The 25,698-nt window shown below is 40.8% G+C and overlaps 2 protein-coding genes across 8 annotated transcripts in view; both read right to left on the reverse strand.

Annotated features, from left to right (window-relative positions):
• Positions 1-25,698, reverse strand: part of MTUS2 (microtubule associated scaffold protein 2) — a 594,294-nt gene that overhangs the window by 119,313 nt on the left and 449,283 nt on the right. For all 7 annotated transcript variants that reach the window (XM_027590976.2, XM_027590979.2, XM_027590973.2 and 4 more), the window contains one exon: positions 13,129-13,340. In XM_027590976.2, the coding sequence (XP_027446777.1) occupies positions 13,129-13,340 (212 nt within the window). The remainder of the gene's footprint in view (positions 1-13,128; positions 13,341-25,698) is intronic.
• Positions 911-1,971, reverse strand: LOC118356834 (ATP synthase F(0) complex subunit B1, mitochondrial). Its single transcript, XM_035726774.1, has one exon. It carries the CDS (start codon positions 1,932-1,934, stop codon positions 1,164-1,166), a length of 771 nt encoding a protein of 256 aa, XP_035582667.1. The 5' UTR covers positions 1,935-1,971; the 3' UTR covers positions 911-1,163.

The raw sequence follows: 25,698 nt of genomic DNA on the forward strand, positions 1-25,698 counted from the left end.
CAAAAACAGATTTGGCCTATGGGCCGTAGTTTGCTGAAATCATTACATTAAATTTAATATAATTATTGGTATGTTTAAATTCAGAGCTATCATTTTATTGTTTCTGTTTTTTCCTTCTGGTTTTGTTCTCCTTTTTTCTATCACCCTGCCTTCTTTAGGGTTATTTGAACATTTTTTTGTACTCTAATTTATTTATTGCACTTTTGGCCGTGTCTCTTTGCATAATTTTTTAGTTGTTGATTTGGGAACTACAATACACAAATTTAACTTCTCACAGACTAATTAAAATCAGTATTTTACTACCATGAGTGGAATGAAGAAAGCTTACTGCCACATAGATCCCTCTGCCCAATCTCCTCTGTGTAGTAATCTGGTGAATCACATCTACACATGCCAAGAACCCCATTAGATGATAATTTTGGTTTCCAACTTTTACTGTATTTTCTTTTTAAAATAATTTTTAAAATATTTCATTTATTCACTTGAGGGGGAGAGAGAGAGAGAGAGCACGAGCAGAGGGGAGAGGCAGAGGGAGAAGCAGACTCCCTGCTGAGTGGGGAGCCTGATGCGGGGCTTGATCCTGGGACCCCGAGATCATGACCGGAGCCAAAGGCAGATGCTTAACCAACTGAGCCAGCCAGGTGCCCTGTTTTTACTGTATTTTAAAGAACTCAATAGGAAAAGTACAGTCCATTATATACCCAGCTATTTATTATTTCTGTTGCTCCTCATTCCTATTGTTCTAATTCCTCTGTAACTTGGATGGGTGTCATTTCCCATCTGTCTGGAGAACTTCTTTAAACAGTTCTTTTAGACCGGGTCTGCAGACAAAGGATTCTTTTAGTTTTCCTTCATCTGAGACTTTGTTTCACCTTATTTCTTTTTTTTTTTTTTTTTTTTTTTTTTTTTTTTAGTCAGCCAACGAATTTTATTAACAGCACTGCTCATTCAAAAGTGATCATGGAACTCAAAATACAGAGCAAGAAGGATGAAAAACATCTCATTGGCCAATAGATTGTTTTAATTCTCTATATGAAACAAACTTTTCATTTTTAGGAAAGGTTAAGTTTAACTTCAGTAGACATCAATACAGAAAGATTTTGTTCCATGGACTAGTTTCTTTAGTCAAATGTTTCTAGCTGTCTCCACCAGGATAGACGCATTTACAGAACTGGCTGTGCTTGAGCCTTCTTTGCAAGCAGCTTTAGATCTGCAATGCACTTGGCAATTGTCTCCTTTTCCTGCTGTGCAGAGATGCTCTGCACCACATGCTTCTCCACCCAGTTTATCATGTGCTCTTGTTCCTTTCGGCGCATCATGTTCTGCACAGAGATGTGATAGTCCAGGCGATTCTTCACTTCCTTGTATACTCTGTGCAGCCGTTCCCGGTAAGTAAGTTCCAGTGCCATAGCAATGTTATTCCTCTGGACATCAAAAAGGTAATGGCGCTTGTGAACCAGCGCCTGCTGTGACTTCTCCATATCAATTGCATCCTGGATTTGTTTGATGGAAGCCTGCTTCACCTCTTCTAGTTGGGCAATTTTTTGCTCATTGAGTTTATCAGCAAATTCTCCAATAGAGGCACCATATTTTTTAACTACATAGATAAGCAACCCTATTGTTGATATGGCAGAGAAGGTCTCTGCAGTAATCACATATATTTCTTTGGACAGAAAATAAAGGATAAGTCCGGTTCCAAGCACATACGGTCCTGTTACGCCAGTTTTGGGATAAAGGAACTGGAAGAATTCTTCGGGGATCAGCCCCAAACGAACTTTTCCTCCATGTTCAGGAAGAGGTGGTACAGGGGCAAGACTTGGCTGCCCTGTGTGGAAGATCCTTGTTGCCTGCAATACCCCTGGACCAAGGAGAGCTGCGTTCTTCAGACAGGGGGCCGCTGCGGCGGCCGCAGAAAAAACCACCCGGGACAGCATGGTCAACCAGGGTCCGGACAGCAGGTTCTGCGTCCCAGTGACCTGTTTCACCTTATTTCTAAAGGATAGTCTCCCTGGTTATAGAATTCTAGGTTGATGTTTGTTTCTATTCCTTTACCTATAATCTGGGTCTTTATATGTAAATTGAATTTCTTGTGAGTGGGTGAGCCTCAGTGGGCCAGTGGCCACTCCACACTCCTGCTGGCTATGGGCAAGGTCCTCAGAAGTGGGGGGAAGGGGCCAGGTGTTTTCACACCAGCCTCAGGGCCACCTGACATTCCTGGTCACCTGCTGGAAGGGACTTCCATACTGCCCAGCAGTCCCCTGTGTCTTGGTCCCCCTGAAAGTCCTTCTGCCTCACTAGCTCCCACCACCACCTGCACTTCTTGGCCCACCCACCTCAACACACCTACAGGGGGCCCCCTCACCATTGGAAAAGCAAAAACAGCACGTGGCACATCCCATCTTAGCCCCCGCCATTAAATCCACAAACAGAAAAAAATAATAACAAAAGAATAAATTAGGTTTCTTGTGGACAACATTTAATTAAGTTTTAAAACATAGTTTACTATTTTTTTTTTTTTTGAGAGAGGGTGAGAGTGTGAGCGGGGTGGGGAGGGGCAGAGGGAGAGAGAGAATTTGAAGCAGACTCCACACCCAGCATGGAACCCAATAGGGGGCTCAATCTCATGACCCTGAGATGATGACCTGAGCTGAAATCAAGAGCTGGACTCCTTTTTTTTTTGGGGGGGGGGGGGCGTGTTTTTTTTTTTTTTTTTTACTATTATGTTAAGAGCTGGACTCTTAACCAACTGAGCCACCCAGGTGCCCCACTCTCTCTGTCTTTTAATTGGTATGTTTAGACCACTCATATTTAATGTGATTATTTATAGACTTGGATTAACATCTAGCATCTTTTCTATTCACTTTTCTAGTAACTTTTCTATTAATTGCATTTGTTCTTTCTTTCCCCCCCTTTTGTTTGATCTCCTTTATGCTTATAACATAAATATATCATTCCGTCTCTGTGTTTCTTTTAAACTGAAACAAGCAGCATCTGGGTGGCTCAGTCAGTTAAGCATCTGACTCTTAATTTCGGCTCAGGTCATGATCTCAGGGTCCTGAGATCGAGCCCTACGTCAGGCTCTGTGCTCAGCAGGGAGCCTGCTTGAGATTCTCTCTCTCCCTCTGCCCCTCCCCCTGTTCTCCCTCCCTCAAAAAAATAAATAAATTTCAACTGAAACAAAAAATTAGGGACATACTTTGAGCAGTTATATCATTCCTATCTATTGTGTTAGCACAGAGGGTACTTATGATAAGTCTTTGTCTCCAAGACAACACTGTAATGTAATAAAGTCTCAATACTTTTGAATTTTAAATGTTTCTCTTTCTGTTCCTGGTAGAGCAGAAGTGATGGGCTTTCCCTCTCTCCAGGGACTGAATTACAGATACAGACTGTTTGACTCTTGGGTTTGTGTGATGTGTAATTGCTTTTATGAATTATCTCATAGGAAAACTGCTTGCAGTGTACAATATAAATCTTTTTTTTTTCTGTCTTAGTAATTTGATTGTCAGGAATAAAATGAAAAATAAAAGCAGTTATGTGTTTTTAATTTCAAACCCAATTTCAATTAAGTTTGTGGAACAGGCAGGTCTGTAGTTCACAGGTTAGTGAGCGAGAGGAGGGCAGCAATTGCTTTTTGTAAGATTCCCTGGAATTTAAGGCGGTGTTTGGCACGTGCTTGTCTCTCTAGGCACAGACTTTCACTTCCAGACAATGCCCTGTAGATGTCACCATTGCCACTTCTCACGGGATGAGGTGCCTGGCTTCAAGGTAGAAGGAAGAAAGCCCAAATGGCTAAACCGTCTGAGTGTCGAGAAACCAGGACAATCTGGTTGTCCTTACCTGTTTACAGATACTCCTCTGAAACTTCCAAACTCCTTCTGTATCACTTTCATCCACTGTCTGGTACCTGGTATTATAAATCACTCCCCCTTGCAGAAATTCCTCCCTCTGTGAGGTGGGATTCTCCCGTTTTCACCATCCCTTTTCTTTCTTTTCCTCTGGCCCCCACAGGAGCACTGTCTTCTTTGTCCCTCTGTATACACTCTCTCGTCACTCTCATCCCTTTCTACGTCACTTCTATATAAATGGCTCCCAAGTTTTCTAGAGCTTCCTTTTTATCTTTTGATATCTAAACACATGTTTACTTCCCTAAGAAGACCCCAGCATCAGAAAGCAGAAAGCATCTTGAAAATCAACCAAGTGGGGGGTGGGGGAGGGTATACCAGGCGCGGAGGGATGCTGCAGGCAACATAATCAGCACAGGCAGAATGGTAGTAATCCACAAATTGAGTTAATTTAGGAGAAGCAGAAATTCTGAGCCATAGGTAATTATATAAAAAACAGAAGCTCCTCCCACCTGAAATTCCTGAGAGAGTGGGAGAGACCTAGGATGCTCCTGAAATGAGGAGTGGGATTCTAGACAAGTTCTTCTGCATCTCGAAGGGACACGTGGTATTTGAGTTAAAAGTATATTTGGGGGGAAAAATGCCCATCCTTACAGGTCCATTGGAGCTGGGTCTTAAGAGTTCCCTGATACACAGAGTATGCAGTTCCAAAGACACTTAAAAGAGAACCCATGACCCCTTTAAACACTTCTGAGCTATAAACACACACACCTCTTAAATTCTTAACACTTCACATCTCACAGTGTTGTGATTTTTGCTTGGGTATTGTCGGGGTTGGGGTGGGGAGCATGTATCACTCATCCTCTAGAGCGCCTTATCCTAGTTAGAGCCTCGACGAGCTCCCCAATTAGCTCACCACCTTGGTCCTTGGTCCTCTATCTACCCTCTCCTTCCCACCAAGACCCCTGATCTTCCTCCTGTTCTTTCTCACCTCTTGCCTGGATTATTAATAATATCAGCAGAGCCTCCTAATCATTTCCTCTGCTTGGAATTTTCTTTCTGCCATCCATCCCATATGCTGCTACCATAATGATCTTCCTAAAATTCAGCTTCAAACACTTTAGTACTCTGTCCAATACTCTCAGTGCCCTAAAGAGAGTGCCTTCTCTTCACTTTGCTATTCAAGTCCCCAAAACCTTCTGCCTCATTCCTGGCTGTCGTCAGTCCCACACTCCAAACTTTAGGCAAAAGACTCTCCCCACTCCACAGAACTGTTCTTTCCCAGGGCTGTACCACCTGCAGCATGGGATTCCTCCAGCTCTGCCTGCTGAAATCTTATTGCTGCCGGAGTCCACTTCACAAGCATCTGTCCTCTCTGAGGGACCGCCGTGACCCTGGCTGGAAGAATAGCTCTTTCCTGCAGCTCCCTTCACAGTAAGACATCCCTCACATCATGATTTGAGCAAGTGTATCTCCTCGGGAATTAGAAGTCAGGGTCTGAAACATAGTTTTTAAATGTTCAATTTAACAAATAAGTGTTGCATTAAACAGAACAGCCAGGGTGGACAGTGAAGTGTCCTTGGAATCAGGCATAATTTAGACTGTACATGTGTTGAGGAGGAGGCGGGGTGGGAGCCATGGAGGGAGGCTCTCAGCATAACTCTCTCCAGGCAGTAGGTGCCTCACAAAAGTCCATGCTCCCCACTCTTGCCCCAGATGGAAAGGGACAGCACAATCCACCATGGCACCTGCCCCTTTCAGGAAGCAGATGCTAAAAGGAGGCAAGGAGAGGGCTCAGCCTCATCTGGCAGCTTTCTCTCTCCATCTCTCTGTGCTGGCTGGCACTGTCCCTGAGACACTGCAGAAGACAGTGATATCCTTAGTCATTCACTCATGCTTTAAATGTTCCACAGAAGCTTCTTATTAAAAATGATTTAACATATTTTCTAGACTGTGATCGTCACACAGCAGGTACACTTTAAGTGGGCCACCCCAATGCCTAAGCATACTCTATCACCCCAGGAAGGACTGAGCATGTTCTGGTATTTAAACTATGACATTGCCTCATAGAGTTAGAGGAACTAAATGAAATCAGACTCCAGAGCATGAAAGCCACTTCACTCACATCTTGTCCCCAAAGTTGGACCTTTAGTTACTCCATTTTGTTGAAAAATTGAGGTCTAGGTGGAGTACCTGGGTGGCTCAGTCCATTAAGTGTCTGATTCTTGATTTGGCTCAGGTCATGATCTCAGGGTCCTGAGATCAAGCCCCACATCAGGCTCCATGCTCAGCGGGGAGTCTGCTTGAGATTCTCTCTCTCCCTCTGTCCCTCCCCCTGCTCACACTCTCTTTCTCTTTCTCTCTTTCTCTCAAATAAATAAATAAATCTTAAAAAAAAATAACTGAGGTTTAGAAAAGTTAACAAACTTGTCTCTCACAGGGAAGAGGTTTTGGAGCTGAGGCAACCATATCTCCCATCTCCCCAGCATTTCTTCTTTAAAGTTATCATTCATTAGACTTGCTTTTACTTGGAGGGGAGTTTACAGCAATTCACTTCTTTTAAAGTAAATTTCCAGTGACATTGAAGCAGAAACTGTGGTATTTGTCAGAGGGCGTGGGTCTAGATAGGCTGAGTGGCATGGCCTTGTGACATGCCATTTCCACTCTGCTTGGCTGCCTCCCTGGCCTGTAGGGAAACGACACTAAATTCTACAGCTCAGCATATTTTAAAGGCATGCACTTCTACTATAGAACACTTCTAACCAACTGCCAACCAGGTACTGGGGAAAGCCTGAAGGCTTCCTTTCAAAAGCAGCAAATGAAACTCATCTTTCTTCTCCCTCGGCATCCATCTGTATTCAAGAGGTATCATTTAATTTACAAAAGGAAATTATTTATGACAAAGTGTAAGAGAGATGAATTGAATGGGGGCAATTTCTACCTTAGTCAAATATCTATTATTTTCTTATTATGAAAATTATATCATTATCAGTGAAGTTAGCTCTTATCAGTGACCAGTACTGGAGATCTTCCATACAAGTTGAGAAGACTCTGCAATTTTAAGTTTTATTTCCTACCCACCATGACGCTTTCCATTATCAACACCCTACGCCAGGGGTTCTTATTACTTCAAAGAGCTGCTTAGTATAGTTGGGGGGGATTTCTGCCCTTTGATATTGGGAATATTTTGATATTTTGGGTGTTATGCTAAGAATTTCTTTAAGCTAGAGTTGTAAAAGTAAAAGCAAACACTCACTGTTGTCCTAGCAAAGTACTGTGGCCACATTTACTTTTGTGACATATAACATACTTCCAGGACAGCAATCACTGAACAGTCCATTTACTACTTCACTAACATTTCCCTCTAAGTTATATGCTGATGAATCATCAGAAGTGCTTGCCTTCTCTCTAAGCCTTAAGTTATTCAAGGTAAAATTAAGGGAAGAGAAGATAATCATAGGGCATTGTCTGTAAGGGAGAGGGACACAAAACACTATATTTAAATGGTCATTTTTTAGGATTTAGGGAGCAACAAAGAGCTTACTGTTTTCAATTTTGATTCAGCTCTGAGAGCTCCATTCAATGGAAAAGGCTCTGCAATACAAAATCCTTTGGTTGGAGGTATAATGGCATCTCAACTGCTTTTGCAGCTCTAGGGCAGACATTTATCCTGATAAATCCCTGGGTTTTAAAATCTGAATGTAACAAATGGCTAAAGTCAGCAAGCATTTATTTTACAAAGGGATTCTACACCTGTCTTTTCTCTCCTCCCCTTTAGCACACACCCTACTCTGACCAAACAACAAAGATAAGTGCTCTGGAGCAGGAAGGTGAATCTGGGTGGTCTTCACTATGAGGAGTTTTAGATCTGTTACAGAGCAATCATTGCATTTTAGTAATGATTCCTGAGTGCCTAGGTCTCTATTCATAAATCATTAATATACTGAGAGCTTAAAGAGAGGCAGGAGGACACCACTTTGCAGACAACAGACTTTGAGTGTCCCCTTTCCACATAGGCATATGCTCTACCTTCATCTTCACTCATCTAGAAACCCACCGTGTCCATTGTGGCTCTTCCAAGTCCCCTTCTTAGACCATCCACAGTGGTCTTCCCATTCATAATAACTGGGCTTGCACCTGCACACATAACCTTTTTTATGGCAACAGGTTAAATATTGCCTTAGACAGTTTTCTGGTATCATCCTGTGCAAGTGTTGACTTTTTGATAACTGTTTCACTTTCTGCTTTTTACAATTATTTTTTTTTCTCCTTAATTACATTAAAAGCACCTAGAGAGGCAGAGGAAGAGATAGCACATAAGCTTGTGGAAAAACATGGGTGTTGAATATGGAACAACCTGTTTTTGTATCATGGCTCCCATCCCTTTCTAATTATGTGGTCTTTAGAAGGGCTACATAATCTCTCTAGGCTCAGTTTCCTCACCTGTCATATGAGAATGATATCTAGGCCAGGTAGGATTGTTGTGAGGGTTACAATAATATAAATATTATAAATAAATATATATTATATATAATTATATATTATATTCTGGGTATCTTTTCTTTAAGATTTTATCTATTTATTTGAGACAGAGAGAGAGCACAAGCACAGGGAGCGGCAGGCAGAGGGAGGGGGAGAAGCAGGCTCACCAAGCAGGGAGTTTGATGCAGGACTCGATCCCAGGACCCTGGGATCATGACCTGAGCCGAAGGCAGACGCTTAACGACTGAGCCACCCAGGTGCCCCTATATCCTATGTATCTTATGTATACCATATTATATATTATTATATACACAATATATATTATTATATTATATATACACATATATACATATAAAATATATCTAAAGTGTATAGGACACTGGAGATGGTCAATAAGCAGGGGTGATACTGTTTTTAAGGAGTTCTGCCTTTTACTTTTTTGAATCTTCCATAGAAACTTTCATAGGGTAAAAATCTACCAATGAAAGTGAGTTGAAAAGCTGAAGTTGAAATATATAAACTATATTTAAAAACATAAACCCTTAACTAACAACAGAAACATAGATGAGGTGAATATAGCAAAATGTTAGTAAGTATTAAATGTAGATGATGGGTGTTTGGATGTTGTGCTTTCTACTCTTCTTTATTTAAAATTATTGTGTGACATAAGGTCAAATAGTAAGAGCAATATACATATATACAGGGGAAAAAGGAGGCTGATGCATTATTAGTTTTTATTAAGCTTAAATAGTACACACATTTGACATTAGTTTTCAAGTCTTTTATGCCTAAACTATTTAATAATAAATAAGAAAAACAATTAAAGGGCGCCTGGGTGGCTCAGATGGTTAGGCGTCTGCCTTCGGCTCAGGTCGTGATCCCAGGGTCCTGGGATCGAGTCCCGCATCAGGCTTCCTGCTAGGCGGGGAGCCTGCTTCTCCCTCTGCCTCTGCCTCTCTCTCTCTCTCTCTCTCTCTGACTTTCATGAATAAATAAATAAAACATTTAAAAAAAAAAGAAAAGAAAAAAAAAGAAAAACAATTAAAACCCATCATCTACTATCATATTTATAAAGCCAAAGATTAAAATGATGCAAATCAATATAAAAATATTGAATAAATATAATAATTCTTATTAAAAATAAGATGAAAATAAATACAGCCTCAGATATAACTTGTATAAAACTTGATGGTACACGGCAAGGCACACCACTTAATACAGGACCATAGCCTGGATTGTTTCCTGGGTTGGCCACCAGGGGCTGCTAAAGAGTAGCATTCCTGGGAACCAGGCCCCAAGAAAAAGAAAAATCGTTCAACTTGACCCTAAGAAGTGCAGAGTCCGAGAGTCAGGCTCCTTACTACACCACCCAGAGGTCTCGCACCACAGATTTCAGCCTATCTGTTTGGCCTGTGGTGAGGACCACGCCTTGCTGCAGGGCCGGAGCTGCCTGGAACCAACGCAAGTGTGAGGTTGATGTTAGCACCTCAATGTGGCATCTTGGAATCCCTGGACACTGGGCTCAGGCTGTCACAGCTGACAATCTTCATAGCTACTCTGCCAGGAGCTGTAAAGCAAGGGGGCCGGAATGGAAGATTCTTATCTAGGCTTCTAATTCCTTTTTTCTAGTGACTTCCCATACACTGAGACTTACTTCCAATACATCCTTAATGGTATCAGCACATTCTGGAAAAAAAAATATATATATAGCAGCAGCTGAATAGCTAGACTAGAAAATTATTTCTATCCTAAAGTACATCCCAGGCCAAACTCTTTATGTACATTTATAGCAAAATAAGAATGGTTTGTACTATGTCTTAGCTTTGTATGTCTCATCTGTGTCTTATTCATCTCATTTGAGAGTAAAATATTGGAGGACAGGGCTTTGTTAGATTTCCTCGTACTCAAAAACGTTTTACTCAATAATTGTTTGAAGTAACTTCACTCATTAATTTACGACATTCTCACAATAACCTTGTGAAGCATTATTAACCCTATTTGAAATTAAGGGAACAGAGACTCAAGGATGACTGGTCAGAGGGGACTCGGCTAGCAGAGCCGGAGCAAGGGCAAGGTTATTATTCCTTTCGGTGATGTGATGAGGCTCAGAGAGGGGCAGTAACTTGCTCAAGGTCTCATACGGAGATGGAGGCAAAAACGGGGCTCACTCCTTGCTGGTCCCGTGCCAGGCTTTGCGGACAGATCTGCTACAGTATAGAAACAATACAGGAGTAGACTTCCAAGGCACATGGTCAAGTCTCCTAACCAGAAAAGAAAAGAGATACTGCCTTTCCATGCTGGCTGGGGGGGTCACGCTCTTCAGAGCTGGAATGATCTGCTCTGGATACTCCCACACGGAATAATAATGTATTGGCTTCCCATGAGAGCGACACCGAGCATCTCAGGATCATGAGACCTTGAAATAGAGGGCTCCCCCAGCGGTTTCCTGGTTGCTGTCCCTCTATTTTTCTAGGTGGTCCCGCCCCGCCTCCCACCACCTAGTCTAATCTGGTGCGACTGGGCAAACTCTCAAATCAACCATCTTAACCACGTGGGACACATGGCAGCCTCTGTGGAAGCCACTTATGTTCAACTACAGACTTTTTTTTTTTTTAACATGCCCATTTTTAGTTCTGGGGTTTATCTGGAGAGAGAGTTGAGATCGGAGAGACAGAAAAGCACACATTGTGTGGGAGGTGAAATGCCATGGTCGTTTGGGAGGCCTGTCTGGAGCTGCTGGTTGTGATTTACTGAAAAGAACATGAAATTCATGTCTGCCATCAGTCTTGCTGAATGTCATGCCGAGCGCACCTCGAGGAGTAGGGAGGTCTGAAGGTAATGCCTACAAATCACCTGCTAGACCTTTTTGGTCTCTGATTTAAGAGCCATGTGTATACTGCAGAGAAATAAAACTCTTGGTCCATGGGCCAACAAGGAATATTCCGGGGGCACAGAACCACATAACTATGGGGAACCAGCCCTTAATTTTTGCCCAGGAACTCCCTTCTCCGCCATAATGCCATAAATGGGGTCCAAAAGTTCCAACTTGGGAACACAGCACATATTACCAATATGTTATATCAATGTCTGTTGATATGTCTAGCCATAGAAACTTTTATCAAGGATTGGTTACATGATGAGCACCGGGTGATGTATGGAATAGTTGAATCCCTATAGTGTACAGCCGAAACTAATGTAACACTCTGTGTTAACTACAGTGGCATTAAAATTTAAACAAAGAATTTGTTAAGACACTGGATGACGCATGGGAAGAGTAATCCCAGAAGGGCAGAGTAACAACATCAATGTTATCATTGAACTTCAATGGACAACCCTGTTCTCCTCTCTTTATTAAAGACTTGACAGTCAGTAGAAAATACACATCAAGCTGAAGAATAAAAAAACATGCCTCTCTCTACTAAGAAAACTGTTCAATATATACCACAGCAACTCAGGCCTTGTTGACCCCTCAAAAATGTGTTTGTAATTTTAATTCTTGCAGGGGTGGGTGTAGAGTGACTTGAGCTGTCCAAGGTTGATACCAATGGTACTAGACCAGAAAGGAAGGTATACAATTCAAAGTGGTCATTCATTGGGAACACTGTGGTTGGGAAAGAGGCTGAAACTATGGATAAAACTGAAGTCCATTCTTGTCTTTCACTACACCAACAAACTGGGTCTTTCTGCTGAAAGCTTTAAGAAAAACAGAAAACAACAACAAAGAAAGGCAGCTCAGGCTTCTGTACTGGGGGCAGTGGAGGCGGGGGGGGCGGTTGCTATAGGATGTCATAAAAAGCCAGAGTCTTCCATGCTTTAATGTTCAGGTGATAAACAAAACCAGGGACGTGGTGCTACTTAACTTTCTTCTGCTGCTCTTCTTTAAAGTAGCCAGACACTTAGCTAGTTCATTTTCTTATTTGGAGAGCATTTACAAAGTATTTTTATTTCCTCCCATTTATAGTTACCAGAAGGTCCATATATGAAACTCAAAATGCCTTATGGGTTTTTAACATGCTGATTCATAATGTTCAAACCTCGAAGGTAAATGTTCATCTTCTCCCCCAAACATGCCTTGGCTATTTCTTGCTGGAACACAAATGCATTCCATCAGACACCAGGCTCCCATTAACCCCTTCTCCACTGTCGAGAGGTGGGAAAGCTTAGCTACATCATGGCTAATGACAGACTCAGTGTGTGGATGGCTCCAGAAGCCTCTGGACAACTAATTTGCTGAGAAGAAACCAACTCTCTGCATTTTCAGAGAAGCCAAGGGAGCAGAGAGGATGCCGCCCACCCCATACTGCTCAGTGAACACTGTGAGCGTGGCCTCGACTCCTCAGCCATGTTGCCCCCAGACCTGGCACGTTCCATTTCCCATCAACAGCCAAAGTGGAACAGCACTGTGGCCCTGCCTCCCTTTTATCTGAAATGTGCAGAAATTTTAGAATTTGGCCATTTCATCCCTAAAATGCAAACAGTCTCATGTTCTATTCTCTTCAAAGATCTCACCTTCAAAACGTTCATTTATATCTTCTTTCATTTTTTACATAACGTTCCCTTTTGAAATCAAGTTTACTAAATCATTCTTCCCAGACTAATTTCTCTCACACATACGTATAAACTTGGCTCCCAGGACATTAGATGTTGCTGCTGGAGATTTATATGACCTTCTGAAAATCAAATCAGTCTCTAACTCTAAACCCAAACTAAGACCGCTGCTCCTGACACACACACAACTATCACCATCACCACCCTTTTTTCCAGCAAAAAGCCCCTCAACATTCACCAAACGTGGCCTCACCTTTCTGGAGAAGTACTGAGTGGACACGGCGAGTGCCTGGAAGCCACACACGGCCCTCCGCAGCTCCCCCTGCACGAGACCCAGCTGCCTGGCCTGCTGCTGACACCTCTCCTTCAGCCGTTGTACAAGCTGCCGCTCAGCCTCGCGGCCCTGCAGGTCCGGCTTGGGGGAAAACCCATTTCGGGGCGCTGCAGTCCTCTGTTTGGGGTATCCTGTAGAGAAAAAACAGTTGCCCGTGAAAAAACATTCATCCCAAACGTGACAACAGCTCTTGGGTATAGAAGGATTTCATTCAGAGCAAGTGGCCGAGAAGGTACTGCTCATGGTTGGTCATTTTAGGTACTGACAAGAAAAAAAGACAGGGACTTAAAATATTTGCTCTGTTTATGTGGTTCTCAGTGCAGAGTTTCATGCTTAGGAAAAGAATAAGAAACAAAATTGTCAGCTTCCTTCCAGCTCCCTGCATTTCTTCTAAGTCTGCTTAGAGAGACTGATGCAGGTGTTTGTTTTTTTGGGTTTTTTATTTCCTTCAAGGGGATTGCTCTGTGAAAATGTCTAATGGGAAATCAATCAATCAATCCAGGTTGAAGTTAGAGTTAGAACCTAGCAACCTTTCAATTGGGCATCCGGGAGAAATGCCTACATGTCCCTTCACTCCCTTACTAGGGTTGCTCTACAGACCCTCTCTTTGATGTCGGGATCAAGTCATACTTCTCACAACCTCTGCTCCAGGGATTTCTGGATTTAAATTCCTAAGGCATCAATGTCCTCCAAAATACTCCCCCACGTGACCACTCATGCCACCTCTAGGCTAAAGGTCCAGTCCAAGCCACCATAACCTCCACCTTCTAATGGGAAGCCCTGCTTCTTCTCATCTTTCACTGCACAACAGACAGAATGACCTTTATGAATATAAAGCAGCTCTTGACCTTCACGGACCCCTCCCTGCCGCTGTCCTCCATTGCAGGAAAAACGAAGTGCTCATTCCTTCCCGTGGCCCACAAGCCCTCTGAGGTCCAGCGCCTGCTGGGCAAACAGGTGTGGGGAAGCCACAGAGGAAGGAACCAGGCCACAGAGGAAGGAACCAGAAACTCCACCTGGGGCTGGCGACAGGGTGGGGGAGGTTTTAAGGAGAATGACTATTGGGGCGCCTGGGTGGCTCAGTCGTTAAGCGTCTGCCTTCGGCTCAGGTCATGATCCCGGGCTCCTGGGATCGAGCCCCGCATCGGGCTCCCTGCTCAGCGGGGTTGCTGCTTCTCCCACTCCCCCTGCTTGTGTTACCTCTCTCGCTGTCTCTGTCTCTGTCAAATGAATAAATAAAATCTTTAAAAAAAAAAAAAAGGAGAATGACTATTAAGTGGAAGCTTGGGGGGGGGGGTGGTTAAAGGCAAGGCCCCCAGGAAGAGCTCAATGCATTGAGTGCATCATAGTCAAAGACCTGAGGGTGAGCCAGAGTCTCCCTCAGAACCCCTGTGCTTCCAGTGTGAGGCTCAGACCCAGCCTGGCACACACAGAAAACCTCGGTGGTGGACGGTGGACCTCTATTCCCCAAGAACATTCTTTCCTTTGCTCAAGTAGAGAACATGACATGGACACAGAGCACACAATCACAAGCAAACTTTAATATTTCAAAAATTCTTTAGTCTCTCCTGCCACCTCCAAAATATCGGGGAGTAACAAAAAAAAAAAAAAAACAAATCAGAAAACGGTCTCTTCGGTACCCGATACACTGAGACACAGCAGGGTAGCAGGCTTACTTTACTGAACACCCAAGTGGCCTCATCTTTTAAGGGGAAAAGATGGTTAACTGATCTAAATACTTCTGATTGTTAAATTAAGGGCAACCATGCTAATTTTAATTAAATCTTCCTTTTCTTAAGAAATCATCAGAGATTGCAAAAAGCAACCTCACATATGACATATCTTAAACTATTATGGCTTAATGAAGTAGTAGAATGTGAAATTAATGCTTCTTTAAAATGGTCTTTATGACAGTGGAATACATAGTAATTCAGAAAATTCACTTGCACGTCGTAGGCAAATCAATCTTAATATGTGCTCAATCCCAATATTCTCAATACTGATAACAAAAGAAAAATAATTACCAACAAAATGTGAGAGATTTCACTGCTGCCTGCATTAAACTCTAAGACACAGCCTAAGACCCAAGGCAGATTTTTTTCATGATTACCATTTTCCATTTTATTGGTGTGGCTGGTGATTTTATAAAACACTCTAGTGTTTTAATTAATGTGTTGAGGTACCAGGTACCCTACACCATTATATATATCTTATATATGTATAATAGAAGGCACTTCTTTTAGAAATTCAAAGGAAATAATAAAAGATATCTCTAGATCAGTAAATTATAGCTAATTACAACCTACGGCATAGAGAATCAGCTCTGACTTTGTGCATATTGTAAGCACTCATGTTGTGTGTTTTTGACTGTCAGATTTTTATTCTGTTATTACTATGACTATTATTTTCATCCTTATCATTAGTCCTAGGTTAGCAATGATACTCAGCGGTAAATGGACAACATAAAAAAAGGATTTGGTGAAATCCTATTCTTGGTGTTCACTGATACCCACGATATTATGATATTGCTTTAATTCACACACTCAAAATCCAGTGTTCTACTGAACACCACTACACACAGTCCACATTCTACTCGGAGGGCCACCAAACTGATGTTCTGAGCTAAGGCAGAGGCTCCCCTGAGAACATCAGCTTTTGGTATCAACACACCAAGTAGAAGATTTGCGGCTTTCTGGCACTTATGAAACCAATCTTTGTTAGGGGCTCCTGGCTAGTTACACATTTGGCCTCCAACCACGGTCACAGCACAGACTAAGACTCAGGCCCCAGCGATAAGGCTTATTGAAAGGAAACCCAGAGACACAGGTTGGTTGTGGGGTTGTCTATTGCTTTAGCTGAAAAGGGTCCTGCCATTTTCTGAATAGATCAGCTAGAACTCTGCATAGGACCAATAATCATTTTACCGTCAGCAGCATATTTTGGGGCCTCATCAAAACCAGTATTCTTTCTTGTGCTGTCATGTTTGTTAAGTACTTCTATAGTTAACTCCCTGAAGTATTGTTCTGTCACTTACTTTCCTGTCCACCCACATGTCACACCATTCCCAGTACAGTATGTGAGGACATACATGGACTCATCTACCATCTTGGAGACAGATGGAGCTTATGTTGAAAGAAAAATGACTGACACACAGCTAGCTTCACCTGTTTCACTAAAAATTAAGGAGAGTTTTGTTTGTTTCTATGGTCTTCTCCTAAAAGCCAGCACATAATGGAGCTAAGATGCCAATCGGCTTGGGAAGAAAGGTGTTAAGGGAACATGATGGAAAACTTGCAGAGGGCAGTGATCACATGGAGTTCATGGAGCACGTGGTTGGCACTGGGAAGAGGCTTGCTGACAGTGACTGACTTCTGACCTCCTACACCCATGCTTCTCTGGAAGAGCCAGAGAAATGCTTTAAATGAGGGGTATGCCATGTCACCTGAGGACACTTCCAGGTGCTGGAAGGTTTTGTTACCATCTCCTTCCCTGTTCCTTGCAGTATTTATATTATTTCCGGGGCAGTCGAAGATTCAAAGCAGGCAGGCATGCCACTGACCTCTCTCTACAGTCAGACAGAGCCTACTCCCAGGTGTTTGGTCTCTTTCCCAAAAATTGGTCTCCTATAATAGTCTTCTGATTTCCACTCAGTTGAATGAGGAAGCTGATTTAATGAATAAAAACCTTCCGAGTAAGGCTTATTGATGGCTTTGGAGTCTTTAAATGAAGCGAAAAAGGTTAGAAATAACCAGTTTTTTACTGACTAATCCTTGTAATCTTCCAGTTAATGAGGTTTATCCCCACAGCAACTCTTTCATATGAAATATATGAACAGAAACACCTAGACCAGTGTCTTGCCATGACCTATGGACGAGAGCTGATTTCATATGCACACTTCATGTCCTGTGTTTTGTGGGGAAGCAAAATATTTGACAGCTTTTATCGAGCACCTACTCTGTGAATGACCTGTGCAAGCTCCAGAAGGAAGTGCACAGGAATGAAGCCCTATCCTTGACCTGAGGCCATCTGTGGTCCGAGGGGGCCCAGCCCAGTCTGGATTTCACATTTCTAACTCCTTGCCCAGGGCTCTTCCCACTTCAGCACACTGCTGGCCTGCTCTACAGCATCTCTGACAGATCTCACAGGTTCGGGGCATACTCTAAATCCAGAACATCCTCCCATTATCTCAATCTCACCCCAATCCCAACTCCTCTTCAGCCATCCTACTGGCTGCATAACTCTGATTAGAGGCAGACAGAATTTGTGATGATCCCAGAGACAACAGGCAGCTCAGAGGAAAAAGCCAGTGACCTTATATTCTCACAAAGGTGAATGCAAGCTGTTTGCGTGCAAAGGCAGAGCACTGGGGAGAACGCAGCCCTTGAAAATGGAAAGAGAGTATTAAAAATTCATCAGCAGCCACCCTATCTAGAGGATTCTAATGGATGGAAAAATGTGGTTTAATCTTAAAGCTGGAAGCTTAACTGACATGATAAACAAACAGGGCAGCATTGGAATCTGCATATTTACAACATCTGAGAAGGCCCATGACCTTAACCCTTCTAAATACGAATGGTAGGACACAACTTAGACAGATAGCCTTCTGGCTTAAGGAAAAGCACTTCATGAGTTTGGCCAATGTCCTAGCAGATCCGAAAGGAAATCTGATTCTTGCAGACTGGCACCAGCAGGACCCCCTAGGTAGCACAGGTGCCCAGTTCTTCGTGGTCTGGGACAGGCTTTATTTTTCTTAAACGGATCTAAATTTATTCCAGAAAATTCTGCCAAGTAGCACACTATTTTCCTATTTAGTCCTGGCACTTGTTTGCCTGAGGTTGGCTAGTGGTGGGGAAGGTGAGCAGCAAATGGAGTGAGGGTAGGAAATTTCCTTCCAGGCAGTCCTGAGCACGGGTGAGGGCAGGAATGACTAAACTGGGTATGAACCTGCTACGCTCTAGAAAGGAGAGGTTTACATTTCCTATTCCAAGGAAGGAGTAGATTCTTTTCTATATTGATGTATAAATGGACAAAAAACCCCAGAAAGTTATAATTAGGGTTTCCAAAGCCAACTATGAAAAATGTGTCACTATACTCCACTCTCTGGGTAAAATAAATATTGACATAAAAATATTCTCATCTTCAGGACATTTCTTATTATTTATAAGAAGTACAGGTATCATGGTAAATCTGAACTTTTTTCCAAGGGTGAAAAATCATGGTTTAATAGTATTATAACAATTGCTAAAATTTTATATTAAAAAAACAGAACCGCTTTTGGCCAAGATGGAGTGAGAAGGATCAGACATACCCTCTGATCTGAAACTAACCCAAAAAAAACTCAGTCAAAATATATAAGACAATGGTTTTCAAGGTATCAACATTAGGTGATGAAGCACAGGGATCCCCGAGCTGGAAAGCAAAGTAAGTGATCAGCCAATTTCCTGAAGTGACTTTGCAGGCTGTGGCATGAGGCTGGGACCTGGTGGTTTCCCCAAATTGAGAAAAATGGAGATGAGGGCTCAGGGAGCTGAGGGCTCAGAGGTTACAAGGCAGATTAGCAGGGAGAATATCACTCCATCGAGAGAGCACTCTGGACACGTGCAGAGGGTCCCCTTGAGGTTTTGGACAAGTGCATGCCTGAGAGGAGAGTATCCAAGGCCAGGGGGGAAAAATTCCACAAAGGACTACAGGGAATAATTCCTGTTTAGTTCACAGAGGTTCAGAATCTCCTCCTGTTCTCATCAGCCAGAGTGGAACACCTCATAATTCATGAGGCAATGGACAGAACACCCAGAAGGGTCTTGACTTGGTAGTATGGTAAAATTCACTCTGGTCTGATCCCTAGTTGGGACCTGCCTAACAAACCTGACAAGCAAGACCCAAAATAACCAAACTCTTTCTGAGTAACATAGACTATGCACAGGAATAAAAAAAATCCACTAGCCAACAAGGAAAAATTTAGAATGTCTGGCATCTAAAAGAATTCTCAGGCACGCAAATAAACAGGGATATATAACCCATAACAAGGAGAGATGCAATCATTTGAGGCCCACAAGAAATGACACAGATGATTAACAGTTATTTGTAACTACATTCCATATGTTCATGAAGCTAGCAGAACGACTGAATATGTCAAGTAGAAACAAAGCAGGATTTAAAAAAAAAAAAAAGGGCCTAAATAAAAATTCTAGAAATTGAAAACTCCAATGTCTAAGATGAAAAATATACAGAATGGGATTGGGATTAAGAGTAGATTCAGACATGACATAAGGGAAGATTTTAACATGAATGTTCAGAGCAGCATTACTCATAGTAGCCCCAAACTGACCACAACTCAAATGTCCATCAACTGATGAAAGTAAACCAAATGTGATATATCCGTGTAATGGAATATTATTCAGCTGAAACCAGGAATAAAATACCGATTCATGCTTTGACATGAATGAACTTCAAAAACATTATGCAATGTCAAAGAAACCAGTATAAAAGGCTACATACTGTATGGTTCAATGTATATGAAATGTCTAGAATAAACACATCCATAAAACAGAAAGTAGAGTAGTAGCTGTCAGGGGGCCCATGAGCTGAAAGTGGTCCCTAACTGACAGCCAGCAAGTAAACAGATACCTCAGTCCTACAACCACAATGAACTGGTTCGATCAATAACCTGAATGCATTTCAAAGTGGATTTTTTCTCTAGAGCCTCCTCCAGTCAAGAACTTAGCCCAGCTGACATCATGATATCAGCCTCATGATACTCTGAACAGAGAACCCACTTACACCACACCTGGGTGTCTAACCTATAGAACTGTGACCAGTAGAACAAACAAACAGGTGTTATTATTTTCAAAAAGAAAAAGGAAAGGAAAATTAGCAAACATACCATAAGAGAGACTACCCAAAATGAAACAGAGAAAAATGACTGAAAGAAATAAACAGTGTTGGGGGCGCCTGGGTGGCTCAGTGGGTTAAGCGTCTGCCTTCGGCTCGGGTAATGATCCCAGGGTCCTGGGATCAAGTACGCATTGGGCTCCCTGCTCAGCGGGGAGTCAGCTTCTCCCTCTCTCTCTCTACCCCTCCCCCTAGCTTGTGCTCTATCTCTTTCTCTAGGTCTCTCTTGCTCTCAAATAAATAAATAAATAAAATCTTAAAAAAAGAAGAAGAAATGAACAGTGTTATGTTTGGACAGAAGCTGTGGTCAACATCAAGTGGCCTAAAGTTTGTACAATTGGAGTCCCTGAAGAGGAGGGGTTAGACCTGAACATTTCTGAAGAAATGATGGGCAGCAATTTTCAAATTTTATGAAAACTGTATATCCACAGATCTAAGAATCACAACAAACCTCAAGCACAAAACCACGAAAAAAAAGATACCAAGGTATAGTGTAATCACATTGCTCAAAACCAGTGATAAAGAGAACAGCTTTAAAACAGCCAGAGTAGGAAAAGATATATTATGTACAAAGAAATGAAGATAAGGATAGCAGTCTGCTTTCACTGGAAACCATTCAAACAAAAAGACAGTAGAACATCTTTAAATACTTCAGGGGAAAAAAAAGGTCAACCTGAATTCTGAACAAAGTGACAGTATTTTTGAGAAATGAAAGTAATAAACAAAAACAGAAAGATTCTACCACCAGAAAACCTCCACCACCAAGAAAGTCAAAGAAAATCTTTTACGTAGAAGAAAAATGATACCAGATGGAAATCTGGTTCTGCATAAAGGAACAAAATTCCAGATGGAATCTGGATCTGCATAAAGGAACAAAAAGCACTAGAAATGAGAACTAAGTGAGTAAATCTAAAAGACTTTTCTTTTTCTTTTTTTTTTTGAATTTCCGCAGATGAAAATTTATTAAATAAAACGAATCTTACTTAAATGAATAAGTAAAATAAATTAGTAATATAAACTTAATATGTATGTTAATCTCTGTTTCCCTTTGAGATACTTTTGTTTTTTTTTTTGTTGTTGTTGTTCTGTTTTTATATTTAAAATTTAAACTTTATTTAGCTACATCGAATTTCACTTTTTATTTTTTCCGGATAGTCTGATATTTTTTATTTGCTTTTAACTTGACCTAAGTGTTGCTTAACAAATTTTTAAAACTGTTTTTTTTTTCTGGAATATTTGTTTTTTCATATCTCAGCTATTAATTCCTATAAGTAGTGTATCATGGTTAAATAATCTCTACTATTTCTGTTTTTGATAAATATTAAGTCTTTTTTAACTTGATAACTAGCTTTTTTAAAATATCAATGGTTTATTAAAGTTACTAGTTAACTCAGACACAATTTTTTGTACTTTTGAAATTTAGTTATGATTCTTTTATTTTTATTTTATTTAAATTCAAGTTAGTTAACATACCGTGTTATTATTAGTTTCAGGGGTAGAATTTAGTGATTCATTAGTTGCATATAACACCCAGTGATCATTACATCAAGTGCCCTCCTCAATGCCCATCACCAATTACCCCATCCTCCCATCCATTTCCCCTCCAGCAACCCTCAGTGTGTTCCCTGTAGTTAAGAGTCTCTGGGGCGCCTGGGTGGCTCAGTCAGTTAAGCTTCAGCCCAGGTCATGATCTCAGGGTCCTGGGATCAAGCCCAGAGTTGGGCTCTCCTTTGAGTGGGGAGTCTGCTTATCTCTCTCCCTCCCCTCTGCCCCTCCTCCTGCTCATGCTCTCTCGCTCTCATACAAATAAGATCTTTTTTTTTAAAAGAGTCTCTTATGGTTTGCCTCCCTCTCTGTTTTTTCCCTTCCCTTCCCCTATATTCATCTGTTTTGTTTCTCAAATTCTGCATATAAGTGAAATCATATAGTATTTGCCTTTTCCTGACTTATTTCGCTTAGCACAATACATTCTTGTTCTACCCATGTCGTTGCAAATGGCAAGATTTCATTCTTTTTGACGGCTGAATAATATTCCATTGTGTGTATATATATATATATATATATACACCACATCCTCTTTATCCATTCATCCACTGATGGACATCTGGGCTCTTTCCATATTTTGGCTATTGGGGTAATCACTGCTATAAACATTGGGATGCGTGTACCTCTTCAAATCACTATTTTTGTATTCTTTGGATAAACACCTAGTAGTGCAATTGCTGGGTCATAGGATAGCTCTATTTTTAACTTTTTGAGGAACCTCCATACTGTTTTCCAGAGTGGCTGCACCAGTTTTCATTCCCACCAACAGTGTAAGAGGGTTCCCCTTTCTCCTCATCCTCACCAACATCTGTTGTTTCCTGAGTTGTTAATTTTAGCCATTCTGACTGGTGTGAGGTGGTATCTCATTGTGGTTTTGATTTGTATTTCCCTGCTGATGAGTGATGTTGAGCATTTTTTCATGTGCCTCCTAGCCATTTGTATGTCTTCTTTGGAAAAATGTCTGTTCATGTCTTCTACCTCTTTCTTGACTGAATTTTTTGGTTTTTGGGTGTTGATTTTGATGAGTCCTTTATAGATTTTTGGATATTAGCCCTTTGTCTGATATGTCATTTGCAAGTATCTTCTCCCATTTGGTAGGTTGCCTTTTAGTTTTGTTGATTGTTTCTTTTGCTGTGCAGAAGCTTTTTATCTTGAGGAAGTCCCAACAATTCATTTCTGCTTTTGTTTCCCTTGCCTCCAGTGACATGTCTAGTAAGAAGTTGTTGTGGCTGAGGCTAAAGATGTTGCTGCCTGTGTTCTCCTCTAGGATTTTGATGGATTCCTATCTCATATTTAGGTCTTTCATCCATTTTGAATTTATTTTTGTGTATGGTGTAAGAAAGTGGTCCAGTTTCATTCTTCTGCATGTTGCTGTCCAATTTTCCCAACATCATTTGTTGAAGAAACTGTCTTTTTTTCCATTGGATATTCTTTCCTGCTTTTTCGAAGATTAGTTGACCGTAGAGTTGAGGGTCCATTTCTGGGCTCTCTATTCTGTTCCATTGATCTATGTGTCTGTTTTTGTGTCAGTACCATGCTGTCTTAATGATTATAGCTTTGTAATACAGCTCGAAATCCAGAATTGTGATGCCTCCAGCTTTGGTTTTCTTTTTCAACACTACTTTGGATATTTGTGGTCTTTTCTGGTTCCATACAAATTTTAGAATTGTTTGCTTCAGCTCTGTGAAAAATTCTGGTGATATTTTGATGGGAACTGCATTGAATGTGTAGACTTCTTTGGGTAGTATAGACATTTTAACAATATTTGTTCTTCCAGTCCATGAGCATGGGATGTTTTCCCATTTCTTTGTGCCTTCCTCAATTTCTTTCATAAGTGTTCAGTAGTTTTCAGAGTATAGATCTTTTAACTCTTGGTTAGGCTTATTCCTAGGTATCTTGTAAATGGGATCAATTCCTTGATTTCTCTTTCTGCTGCTTCATTATTGATATATAGAAATGCAACAGACTTCTGTGTGTTGGCTTTATATCCTGCGACTTTGCTGAATTCTTGTATCAATTCTAGCAATTTTTTGGTAGAATCTTTTGGGTTTTCTACATCGAGTATCATATCATCTGTGAAGAGTGAGAGTTTGACTTCTTCTTTGCTGATTTGGATGCCTTTTATTTCTTTTTGTTGTCTGATTGCTGAGGCTAGGACTTCCATTACTATGCTGAACAGCAGTGGTAAGAGTAGACATCCCTGTCATGTTTCTGACCTTAGAGGAAAAGCTCTCAGTTTTTCCCCATTGAGGATGACATTAGCTGTGGGTCTTTAATATATGTTCTTTATTATGTTGAGGTATGTTCCCTCTACCTCTACTGTTTTTATTATGTTGAGGATGCTGTATTTTATCAAATGTTTTTTCTACATTTACTGAGAGGATGATCTGGTTCTTATCCTTCCTTTTATTAATGTACTATATAATGCTGATTGATTCGTGGATATTGAACCACCCTTGCAGCCCAGAAAAAAATCCCAGTTGGTCATGGTGAATAATCCTTTTAATGTAATGTTGGATCCAATTAGCTAGTATCTTGTTGAGAATTTTTGCATCCATGTTCATCAGGGATATTGGTAAAAGACCTTTTTCTTATTTAAATCTCTTTGAATAAAATAAAAAAATAATAATAAAATAAAGCTCCTTGAAAGAAAACAGCATTGGTAATCTACAAGGTAGTATAGATTTATGATACATATGGAAGGGAAGTGTTTGATAACAGCACAAATGCTAGAAGGAGAGAGACGGAAGCATACACTTGGAGGATTCTTACACAGTTGACCCTTGAACGACATGGGGATTAGGGGCAACAATCCCACATGCAGTCAAAAATCCACATATAACTTTTGACTCCCACAAAACTTAACTACTAATAGCCTACTGTTGACTGGAGCCTTCCTGATAACACAGTCAACTGATTAACACATGTTTTGTATGTTATATGTATTAGATGCTATATTCTTACAATAAAGTAAACTGGAGGAAAGAAAATGTAATTAAGAAAATGACAAGAAAGAGAAAATTTATTTTCAGTACTGTATTGTATTTACTGAAAAAAATCCACATATAAGGGAACCCACTCAGTTCAAGCCATGTTGTTCAAGAGTCAACTGTACTATATGTGAAATGATATAATATCGCTTCAAGTCAGAATATGAAAAGTTAAAGATAGAAACTATGAACCCTAAAGCAACCACTAAAATAACCCAATAAGATACAGATAGCTAACATATCAGTATAGCTAAGGGAACAAATGGAATCATAATAAATATTCAGTTAATATAAAAGAAGGCAGTAAAATAGGGAAATAAAAAAAAGAACATGTGTGTTGGATAGAAAATAACAGGAAGGTCGTAGACTTCATCCCAATCAAATCAATAACATATGTACATCAAAGGCAGAGCATTCAGATTGGAGAAAAATGCAAGAGCCAATTATGTGCTGCCTGTAAGAAACCACCATAAATATAAAGAAACAAACAGATGAAAAGGAGAAGTATGGAAGGAGGTATGCCATGCTGAACTAATGGAAAACTGGAGTGCACAACTAATACTGAATAAAGTAGATTTCAGGGAAAAGAATATTACCAGGAATAAAGAGGGTCATTTCCTAATGATAAAGTGGGCAATTCATCAAAATGATAAACAATCCTAAATGTTTATGTACCTAATAGTGGAGCTTCAGAACACAGGAAGCAGATAATGATAGAACCAAAAGGAGAAACAGACAAGTCCACAGTTACACTCTGAGATTTCAACAGTTTTCTTTCAATTATGAATAGAACCTGTAGACAGAAAATCAGTAAGGATATAGAATACTTGAGCTATGCCATTGGCCAACCTGACCCATGGCATTTATAGAATGCTTCACACAGATACAGCAAAATAGACACTTTTCTTAAGTATGTATGAATCATTTACCAAGACAGACCTTGTTGTGACTCATAAAACATATCTCAATAAATTTAAAAGGATTCAAGTCATCCAAAATATGTTCTCTAACCACAATGGAATTAAATTAGAAATAAAATCAGAAATGTCTCTACAAAGTCCCA

The sequence above is a fragment of the Zalophus californianus genome, chromosome 3 (genome assembly GCF_009762305.2).
Source record: "Zalophus californianus isolate mZalCal1 chromosome 3, mZalCal1.pri.v2, whole genome shotgun sequence".
NCBI classification, from domain to species: domain Eukaryota; kingdom Metazoa; phylum Chordata; class Mammalia; order Carnivora; family Otariidae; genus Zalophus; species Zalophus californianus.

Coding starts and splice junctions, on each gene's coding strand:
- LOC118356834 (XM_035726774.1), bottom strand. CDS start 1,934: ATGCTGTCCCGGGTGGTTTTTTCTGCGGCCGCCGCAGCGGCCCCCTGT.